The sequence below is a fragment of the Octopus sinensis genome, linkage group LG3, assembly GCF_006345805.1.
Source record: "Octopus sinensis linkage group LG3, ASM634580v1, whole genome shotgun sequence".
NCBI classification, from domain to species: domain Eukaryota; kingdom Metazoa; phylum Mollusca; class Cephalopoda; order Octopoda; family Octopodidae; genus Octopus; species Octopus sinensis.
The window spans coordinates 165,999,935-166,011,647 of record NC_042999.1 but is presented as its reverse complement, the minus strand read 5'-3'; the positions used below and the strand labels follow the sequence as shown (position 1 = coordinate 166,011,647).

General features: G+C 37.7%; 1 protein-coding gene across 1 annotated transcript in view; it reads left to right on the top strand.

Annotated features, from left to right (window-relative positions):
- Positions 1-1,138: 1,138 nt before the first annotated feature.
- LOC115209243 (multifunctional procollagen lysine hydroxylase and glycosyltransferase LH3) overlaps positions 1,139-11,713 on the top strand; it is an 86,617-nt gene continuing 76,042 nt past the window's right edge. The window contains exon 1 of the mRNA XM_029777529.2: positions 1,139-1,527. Within this exon, the coding sequence (XP_029633389.1) occupies positions 1,467-1,527 (61 nt within the window). The 5' untranslated portion in view covers positions 1,139-1,466. The remainder of the gene's footprint in view (positions 1,528-11,713) is intronic.

Below are 11,713 nucleotides of genomic sequence, written 5' to 3'. Positions count from 1 at the left end.
TTAGGGTTGGGTTAGGGTTAGAGTTAGGATTAGGGTTAGGGTTAGGGTTGGGTTAGGGTTAGAGTTAGGGTTAGGGTTAGGGTTAGGGTTGGGTTAGAGTTAGGGTTAGGGTTGGGTTAGGGTTAGAGTTAGGATTAGGGTTAGGGTTAGGGTTGGGTTAGGGTTAGAGTTAGGATTAGGGTTGGGTTAGGGTTAGAGTTAGGGTTAGGATTAGGGTTAGGGTTGGGTTAGGGTTAGGGTTAAGGTTAGGGTGGGTGAAGGGTATCTTTCTTTCTTCAGAAATGTAAATAAACCCAATCTGTTTCTTAAACGAATATATAATTTGTAATGTGAGTATCTGTGCAACAGAGAGGGAAATTAAAACTGCATATGTTGTGAACTTAGGATATGCGTTTATTAATAAAAGTTTAATAACTTTTATTCATACGAACGTAACTGACATGAAATATGTCATAAATAACAGTGACAAATTCATATGACACCGCAAATAATTGTTGTTGACAAACAGCAGTAATTGTATTCACCTCAATAGACATCATTGATTGGTTGAAATTGCCGAAATGCAAGAAATTAAACAACAAATAGCTTACAAACTACAGAATTTTCTCAAGAAAGCCAAAAGAAAAAGATGTTTTATAAACACATTCTACCAGTATACGAAGTTTTAAAATATTTAGTTACAAAGAAATTATTTTTAAAATCTGCCGATCAAAGCGAAACGATCCAAAAATTCTTAAAGAAAAATTTTACAAAGATTTTGGAAATTTTTTTGAGAATCATTATCTCCGTATTTTTCCGCATATTTTGGAACAAAAAATTCTGAAAAAAAAAAAGTTAAAAATAAAGGAAATGGGGGTGGTAATTTAGAAATGTCGATTTTTGCCAATTTTTTTGCAGATTCGAATTCAGCATAGCCGAAAAGTGGGGTTTGTGTCGGATAAAAAAAATGTTTAAAAGGGTGGATTTTGGTGGGGGACGGACGGAAGTCTTGGCCCCAACCTAAATCAGGTTATTTCACAACATAAGATTATGGTTACTGCAGTAGACCGCTCGAATAGATTTTGAGGAAAGAAGTTGGAATTGTTGTCAGCTTGTAGTTGCCATGACAGAATTCGACAGAGGAAGTGACGTCGGCGGAAGTGAAACCACGAAGATGTTGTTGATGTCGTAAAAGACGGCTTCCACTGGTCTTTGCCTGCCATCCGCTGCTTCAACAGTCAGAAGCCTAAACAGTAGACTATCAAGTTACAGCCTCTCGGAAGTTGCTGATGTGGCATCTACAAACACAACTCAGCCTCTTTTAACCCTCTGTCTACTTGGCATCATTCGTTGTTCCACGTTTACCATTTCCACTCGCGCACTTTTTCCTCTGGCACCAAACCAAATACATTTCCTCTTCGTTTTCTCTTCTCTCTCTACACAAAAAGCCATCGTAATCTCCGATGTAAATTCTTTTATCACTAATCATGAAGAAATATATCTTAATTCTTTGCGCACTTTTGGATCTTTATATGGTCGTCTGTCAAGGTGAGTTACTATTTATTTGTTTATAGAATTTCATTCGGTAAAATAGTCAAAGCATCGCCGCAGACATTCAGCGGATCCACCAAAGTTTCTTAACTGCAATAACATATTTGTTTCGGACCAGGCACTGCAAAACGAAAACTTTTGCCTGGGAGAAACACCCTCGGCAATCCACTTAACCGCCGTATGTTACTGGTACTTGTTTTACCGCCGGTTAAAAGACAATATCAACTCCAGAGAAGTTGATTTCGTAGTCAAAAAGAAAGAAGTGTCCTTAAATCGCCAAGGTTGTCAAAATGAAGCGTGTGTGTATAAAAGCGCACGTTCGTAAAAAAATATATATTATTAATACCACATTTAATGAAAGATCCATGGTAAACGGCTTTATGGAAATATCCTATTCTTAGGAAACTTACCTGAATATTCTCTACGGGGAGAACCAATTCTCTGGAGCCGATTCCATTGTATTGCACGATCGGGTCACACACTGTACACATTTCATGTGCATACCTGCAACCATTCTGTCTCATGCAAACACACGTGCATGTATACACACACACACACGTGTGTGTGTGTATCACCTGTATCAATCAGACGGATGTTATATACCGCTGGTCACAGTGCGCTTCCAATTCTTTATTGATTGCGCCCTTATTTTCCATATTGGCCCAAATCGTTTAACTAAATCGTCTCCCCATCATCGTTTATGTGTGTATTATGCAACTCTATCTATCTATCTATCGTTCTGGTTATGATAGACATTAAAAATTGAATATGAAATAATTGCTTATTGGAATAAAAAGAAAGAAATTGAAAAGTAAAGTTGATAAACTCAGATGAAAATTTGTTCTGAATACTTCAGCAGAAAGAAAGAAGACTTTAAAAAGAAATTGTCACTCTCAGCTTTTTGTCTAATACGTAATATCAGTTTCCACCTGCCATTGGGGAATAAACTTTCTATAAAGTTTACTTTCTGCTGGATTTATTTAATAAGTGACTGGATACATTTGTAAAAATGCCTTTAAATTCATATTAATAAAGCTGCAGAGCTGGGACGAGCCCTGTGCGGAGACAGTTCATAATGATGCTGTTTAGCCCCAGGTCAACCATGACCTGGAATACATACGTTGAAAGCTTTCGGCCGTTGTCATCTCGAGTGGGTGAGGCTATAAGTGTATCTGGGACAATTTTATAGTTTCGTGACGGTAGGATGTCATTTGAGGGCGATTTGATTGTCATTTATAGCAAGTTAGACTACAAAAAGGATTCCTTGCAATTGCTTGTTGTTATTTTACTTCACTTATATCACTGTGGCTTTTGAGAAAGGCAGAGCCCTTTAGTCCCCAGGTCAGCAATATCTGATTCTGCTGCTTATGATCAAAGCTGTTCCCATAGTTACCCTCATATAATTTTTTTCTTTAGTGTACATTATTCAATGTGTACATTTTTCAAGACAGTAGGTCGTGATTCGAAGGAGATTTGGCTGCTATTTCTAGTAGATCGAGCAACCATGTGGAGGCAGCCTTCAATGTTTATTCATTCAAGGAATGCGAGAAAAGACAAAGACAAAGACGTTGATCGATTTGTTTTGATCAATTCAGTAATGTCAATAAATGGGGTACAAGCCAACTGACTGGTGTCATCTCTTTCCTCCCTACTTAGATTCTTAAGGAAATAGCAAGAAACAAACAAGCGAATCAAAATGTTGACTAAGCAAATCTGCTCTGCATCACGTAGGCCAGACTCTGCCACCGACCGACCCCACACAATCTGTGTTGATGAACCAAGTCAACCCACGCCAACTTTACAATACTTGTTGCTCAAACTTTTACGCTCCTGTCTCCAGAATTTTGGTGTTGTGGAGAAAGTGTTTATATGTATATATGTGTGTGTGTGTGTGTGTATAAAACGAGACGATGAGGGGGGAAAAACCCACTTTCTCCACAACACCAAAATTATATCCAAGTGGAAACAGGAGAGTAAAAGTTTGAGTGTCAAGTATTGTGTAGTTAGCGTGGGTTTATGTGTGTGTGTGTGTGTGTGTGTGTGTTGTCGCCTTCCTTTAGAATTTAGCCGGAAAATATGTGCCAAAAGCGGTAATTTCTTCAGCTGTGTGTTTTTAGATGACAATTCTACATTTTTTTAAGTGGGGAGGAGGGACAGATGGGGGACAGCTTGTTTCCCCCTCTTTCCGTAATTTTTCAGATCTAACTTTTTCTAAATAATTTTTTCAGATATTTATTTTTTAAAAAACTTTTGAGATTATGTTACTTTAAAAACATGCTTAACCTTTTCAAGCATTAATTTAAAAAGGGAGCAAAAAATCATTCCCACCAAAATAATAATAATTGGATTGGAACTTGATTTATAGACCCCAAAATGGCAAAAGGCAAACGTTGACCTCAGTAGTATTTGAACTCAGAATGTAAAGAGTTGGAAGAAATGTCACTCGGCATTCCTTTGATGCTCTTGAGATTCTGCCAACGTGCACGCGCACGTTCGTTACACGCATACACATACATGTGCGCACGCACAACACACACACAAGTAATTATATGCATACATAGTCACTATATAAAGTGTTGTAATTACTATAGAAGCTGAAATTTAAAATTGGTACTTTCGAAGCAGCTGTCTTGTTTCAATTAAAACGTATTTGATTAGTTTAGTGATCTAAAAATTGAAAAGATACCTATGTTCTCACCAAATGTCATTGCAATTTCGCCCTCCCTCTTAATGAGAAAAAAAATGTTTGCATCCATATACAATAATTCTTTTCTTTGCCATGGTGTTTGACAAGTTTAAAAAACATTTAAGTCAGCTAAATTTTCGGTTTAATTTTATTAAACATAGCAATTTATTACCCTCTTCACTCTTCAGTCTGCATTGCTCCACTCCAGCCTAAGCAAGGGTATACTTTTGTCTGAATGTGAAGCACTGGTTTAGTTCAAGCTGTAACTTCCCCTCACTGGCTGCCCTGCATTTAAGGATGCAGGCATACACAGACACATGTCCTATTCCTTTTTGACACAAATCTCACAACTAACTGTGTAACATTGACATTGTTGGACTAGTGTCCTCAACTTGTTATAGTTATGTTTTGGCTGTTGAAACCTGCAGCCTTATTCAAGTGCCTGTCATATTCAGTAACATTCTTTGAGTTTCAAACTGAACCCTTTATTTAAACCACAGGGGGCAGATTATTCTCATACCATTATCCAGACTAGGAATATTCTCTTACTTGTGATGCTGTTTACTCATTCTGTATAAACATGTTTTTCCTGCAGTTCTTAAGTTGCCATTGTTCAAGAGGAACATTGATGGCATTGATCTCACAGATCGGAGACAGCCTCTAGATAAAACCCATACACACATTTGAAACCAAATTCCTCTCATATAGCTTTTATCAATCCAAGGTTGCATTAGAAGACAATGCTAGCCCAAGGTGTTGTGCATTGAGAGCCCTTGGTTGCAAAGTAAAATTCCTAGCCATGTGGCTATAGCTATTTCTAATAACACCTACTATACACAAATGTCTGTTTTTACCACTTTGGGTTCCTCTAGTTTGAATTTTTTTTCTTTTATTCTGTATTACAGAAAGGAAACATTATTATTATTAATGTGGAGGTGCATAGCTTAGTGGTCAAGGTGTTGCACTCACCCAGGCTTCAATTCCTGGATTGGGCAATGTGTTATGTTCATGAGCAAAACACTTCATTTTGGGTGGGAGTGTATACATCAGAGAATCCAGCAAACCAATATTATGAGCCTGTGGCTCAGGAAAGACCTTTGACCCTTTGAAGGCAGCAAGCTGGTGGGATTGTTATTGCACTTGACAAAATGCTGAGCGGCTTTTCTTCTTACTTGACATTCTGAGTTCAAATATTGCTGAGGTTGACTGTGCTTTTCATCCTTCAGTGTTGATAAAATAAGTACCATTTGAGCACTAAGGTCAATGTAATCAGCTTACTGTCTCACCCAAAATTGCTGGCCTTGTGTCAAAATATGATACCATTATTATTGTTGTTGCTAAGTTAGCGAGCTGGCAGAATCGTTAGTACACTAGTCAAAATGCTTAACAGTATTTTGTCTGGCTTCACATTCTGAGTTCAAATTCCAATGAGATTGACTTTATCTTTCATTCTTTTGGAGTAGATGAAGTAAGCACCAGTTGAGCACTGGAGTCGATGTAACTGACTTCCCCGCTCCCCTGAAATTGCTAGCCATGTATCAAAATTTTAACCCATTATTATTAGCATCATCATCATTGTTGTTCTTAATTTTATTGTGAGAGCCTTCATTTTCTATTCCTCTAGGATTGATTAAATACCAACAGTGTATGACAGCTTTTGAATTGTTCTGTTATATATTATATACAACTCTCTCCTCTTACAAAATATGTTGTTCCTAAGAAAAAGAGTCACTCATCCCACCAGAAATAGCAGCTAAATTTCTTTCAAATCTTATCCAGCCACCTTGGATGGGAGGGGAAACTTTAAATAATGTAGTCCTTTATACAAAATTCCTGAGAGAAGGATGTAGTGGTCATAATTGGAATGCCTTAGCTCATAGACCTGCTCAGTCAGGTCTGGCCTAAGCCTAAGCAATAGCACCTATTTCTCTAACAATAAAATGCATACCTATAATTTTCTTGAATTCTAATTAACCCTCTTCTTTACATGCTGTTGAGCATTCTTTATTATTGTTATTTACACTTTTTCTTGTGACAAAGTGTAATTTAACCTTTCTTACTGTACTAACTCAGTCTGCTTTTTTCTGGTTTTTGTTAGATATTTAATGGAACTGCATACTAAATATCAGTGTTATTTATGCATGCATGTGTGTGTGTAGGTATGTGAGGGATTGGGTATGTGCATTTTAAATGTGACTTTTAATGTTGTACCAAGGTCTTTATGAATTGTTTAGCTACTTTGGTCTGATTCTATAATTACTGAGAGTGGCCTATATAAGCAGGCAAGATAACAGCTTTGTGACCAAGAAAGTTGTGAAGTACTAGAACTAGATAGACCTTTACTGATTTAGCCAGTGTATTTAGTAGCATGGCATTTACCCATATATTACGAGGATAAAGCTTAGTTTGATATGTTACCTACTGGTATGTGAGATGTAAACTCTGGCTGGCTTTATAATGGAAAAAAATTAGTTTCCAAGGTGATCACTGAAACAAATACACAGATCTCCATATTTCTACTATTTACTATTCACTTTTATTACTATCCATTACTTTCACCCCTCCCCTACTGTCCTCTCACCTCAACCACTCCTTTGTTACTATCATACTCTTGCTCCTTTCAGCCACCTATCCTTATCATTCTGTCACTACTTTTCCTTCCCTTCACCTTCTTGGTCACATTGTCTTGAGGAAACAAACCTATCATAGCGGAAGGAGGAATATTTAGTCTTATAAAGTACAAGGCAAACTCACCCGTGTAGGTACCATGGATAAAATGCACCCAGTACGCTTCATAAAGTAATGGTAATAAGCAAAGAGAATGCAGAGTGAGGAAGAACCTTTAGTCTTGTTTAATGCTTGTTCTATGATAAAATGTCCCCCTGTAGATTCTCTGAAGCTATTGGCAAGAGGAAGGGCCTCTAGCTGTTGAAACCAAGCCAAAAGTGAGAAAATTGCAATGTAGAAGTAAAGCCTGATCTTCTTGTCTTTGAAGGCAGTAACTCTAAATAAGAACCGACTTGGATCGTGACAATCCAACCAATCCAAAAGTAGATGTAAAATGAGTATGATGTTAATAGGGTGTTTGTGTGCAGATATATGTATACATGCATATGCGTATCTATGTATGTATATGTGCACATGTGGGGTAACAAGAGGCCAGGAGTTGTGGCAATTTGCTGTACTTGAGAAGATGTGCCAAGCTAAATAAAATTGCAGTCATCCATACATGGAGGCAGGTGTTGGTGCCATGTAAAATGCACTCATACAAGTGCTGCGGAAATGCACCTGTACCAGTCGCATGTAAAAAGTGCCCCAGTACATTCTGTTAAGTGTTAGGAAGGGCATTCAGCTGTGGAAACCCTGCCAAAACAAGAAAGTGGAATCTGGACAGCTCCCCGGCTGGCCAGCTGCTGTCAAATCAGCCCATGCCAACATGGAAAATGGATGTTAAAGGATGACGATGATGATATCATCATCATCATCATCATCATCATCGTTTAGCGTCCGTTTTCCATGCTAGCATGGGTTGGACGGTTCTACTGGGGTCTGTGAAGCCAGAAGGCTTCATCAGGCCCAGTCAAATCTGGCAGTGTTTCTACGGCTGGATGCCCTTCCTAACGCCAACCACTCCGTGAGTGTAGTGGGTGCTTTTTACGTGCCACCCGCACTGGTGCCAGACAGAGCTGGCAAACGGCCACGAACGGATGGTGCTTTTTATGTGCCACCGGCACGAGGGCCAGGCGAGGCTGGCAACGGACACGAAACGTAAAATCACCATCACTGTTTAATGTCTGCTTAGAATTTGTTGAGGTGGATTTTCTATGACCAGAGGCCTTCCTGTCACCAACTCTTACCTATTTCCTAGTAAGGTAATATTTCCCCATGATCAGACATAGAAGATTGGAAACAAAGGATGCCACTTTCATGATGGTGACATTTGGTTACAGCTATCAAGCAATGTCAAGGCAAGGCGACAGTAACCTACACACATGCACACATACAGATATATTATATGCAATAGGCTTCTTTCAGTTTCCATCTATCAAACCCACTCACAAGTCTTTAGTTGGCTCAGGACTAACCCAAGGTGCTATGCAGTGGTATCTATATATTTGTGTGTGTGTATGTGATGTGTTCAAAATGTACCTGACCTTTGGTCATAAAAAAGACAATTTTGTACATTTCCCAAATTTTGCTTAATCAAAATACTCACCTTAGAAGTTCACACACTTCTTCCAGTGGTTCTGCCAATGCTGGTAACACCTCTGGAATGATATGGAGTTCCACCGTTGCTCTTCTCATAATTTCTCCTCATAGCCCTTTCAGTGTGGTTTTCAGTTTAGGAAAGGGCCAGAGGTCGCATGGTGCCAAGTTGGGAGAATAGGGAACCTGAACAAGTAGTGTGTTGTTCTTCATCAAGAAAGCTTGGTTTATGTGGGCAGAATGAGCAGGCACCTTGTCATGGTGAAGTTGCCAGTTCTTTGTCATCCATGTGTCCAGCTGTTTTCAATGCACAGCATCACAAAGGCAACATGTAGCCACTAGGATACTTTTTGAACACACCTCGTATATGTATATAATTTGTGTAAATAAGGAATGGCTTTGACCGTTCAAGTTCAGTGTTTTAAGGATTTTTTCATATTTCCTTATTAGTTCTTTAGGTTTAGTTTGGGACAATTGCATTCTTAAATCCATTACTCTATTAATGTTTCAAGACCTTTCTGGCATCATCATCATCAGGATGATGAGAGTAATACTAGTATATTGCTTCTGCACTTTGCTGTATGTTGCAAAGAGTCTCAAGAATACTGTTATAACTGACAAAATCATCAATTCCTGGTTTAAAAATTATATAACAGTTAAATCCTGGTAGATTTTTGTTTGTTGTCAATTAATGCTTTTCAATGAAATTTATTTTGTGTAATGCATCAGTTGTTGTGATGGCTCCTTGTTTTAAATGCAAGGTCAGCTGACAAACCCATTTGTCTGACAACAATTTCAGTCATGAAGTTTACAACTTCCATGTTTATATTTTAAATTTGTATATCAAAATATACAGGGTTGGCCAAAAGTCACCTGAAAGTAAATTAAAGCCATTTAATTCAAAAATATATTTACGTTTAACAACTGAATGAATTTAATATAAGCATCTAAATATGAAACCTGATGAAAATTGTCCGAACTGAAGTCCTTCTTGAACGATGCACTTTTCTATTCGAGTCAATACAGAATTACAGATACTATTTATGGCATATTGATTTACTGTTGGGCGACTTTTGGCCAATCCTGTACAACCGTCCAATCTATACCAGCATGGAAAGAGGACGTTAAACGATGATGATGATTTGTTTATTAACGAGTCACTTGTAAAGAGTTGTCTTCATACAATCACTTTGTGAAGAGAAAAAGTGAGACTGGTGCATCTGATCTCAATCCTTTTTAGGACTGCTTCAGAAACTATTTCCAGCTGCTTGTGGATACATTGTGTTTGTGGTGACAAGAATTCAGGGCTTCATTGAATTAAAGAATCCAATTTGCAAAAATAACAATTTGATACAGCTTCCATTTCTTTCTTCCTTTTTCTCTTTTCTTTTTTTACAATAGTCCAGTGTATTTAATGTAGCATATTTACAGATGCAGTGTCAGTTTAAAATTTAGAATCTGGTGCATTTACTGCTTCAAGCATACATTTCTTAACATGTCAAAAATTTGTTAACTGCCTTAGCTGCTAGCATTGTGCTATTTATGCTTAGCAGATTTACGCAAATCTAATTTAATGTGGCCCTTAATTCTAGAAGCTTTAAGTATAACGCCCCTATGAATAATTCCACATGGGCAGTTGATTCCTGAAAAGTCCCCCAAAACACGGTTGGAGTGAGCCTTCTTTTTCTCTCTACAGAAAATATAAAAAAAACTTTAAGGTTGGGGTGAGCCTTCTTTTTCTCTCTACAGAAAATATTAAAAAAACTTTAAGGTTGGGGTGAGCCTTCTTTTTTTCTCTACAGAAAATATAAAAAAAACTTTAAGGTTGGGGTGAGCCTTCTTTTTTTCTCTACAGAAAATATAAAAAAAACTTTAAGGTTGGGGTGAGCCTTCTTTTTTTCTCTACAGAAAATATAAAAAAAACTTTAAGGTGTTCAGTGTATTTTAATTACATGTGCAGCTTCAGCTAAAAACTTACCTTTACTTTCATCATCATAATATTCTTTCTAATAGTGGCACTAGGTCTGAAGTTTTTTGGGAATGTGGATAAATCAAATATTTCGACTCCAGTACATAATTGGCGCTTTATTTTATTGATCGCCAAAAAGATGAAAGGCAAAGTTGACCGTGGCAATATTTAAACTCAGAATGTAAAGCCGTTGGGCATTTTGTCCAACATGCTAATGATTCTGCTAGCTCACCATCTTAATAATGACACACACATATACATGACGTATGGATTTTAGGTAATTATGATCCAAATATCTCCTAGTTTTCTCAGACATAGTTTAAAATGAGGAAGACATAGTCATCAACCCATCTAGGAGGGCACTAACTTTGAACCAACAACTGACTTGAACTGTGATAATTCATCCAATGTCTACCAGCATAGAAATGAAGGCATAAATAAATGTTGTTGTTGATGATGAGGATGGTGGTGGTGAAGAGGAGGAAAAGTTCTAACTATCTCTTACTCTTTACTCTTTTACTTGTTTCAGTCATTTGACTGCGGCCATGCTGGAGCACTGCCTTTAGTCGAGCAACTCGACCCCGGGACTTATTCTTTTGTAAGCCCAGTACTTATTCTATCGGTCTCTTTTGCCGAACCGCTAAGTGATAAGGACGTAAACACACCAGCATCAGTTGTCAAGCAATGCTAGGGGGACAAACACAGATACACAAACACACACGCACACATATATATATATATATACATATATACGACAGGCTTCTTTCAGTTTCCGTCTACCAGATCCACTCACAAGGCATTGGTCGGCCCGAGGCTATAGCAGAAGACACTTGCCCAAGATGCCACGCAGTGGGACTGAACCCAGAACCATGTGGTCGGTAGGCAAGCTACTTACCACACAGCCACTCCTGTCCAATTGACGACTTATCTGACATCTCAACAAGCCAACATAAATAAATATTTGATTATAATTTGTTTATTTTTAGATGTAAAGAAAATAAAAGATGCAATAATAAGTGGGCAACTTTTGCACTTTAACCCTTTCGTTACTGTATTTCTGTTGAGATGCTCTGGGTTTCTTTCAATTACTTTAAATATAACAAAGAATTTAGTAAAATAACTTAGTTATCATTCAGCTAGTGTTAGGAACATAAATTGTGACTAAGGTTTGGTGGAAGATTTTAATTCAGAACTTTTGAAAACCAGGCATTTGTACTCAGAGCCAAAGCTGGTTTCAGCCAAGTTGGTAACGAAAGGGTTAAAATGGCTGTCAGCAAGATTTAGCTCCAAGAACTGTAAAGAGTTCTCAAATAATGTTTATT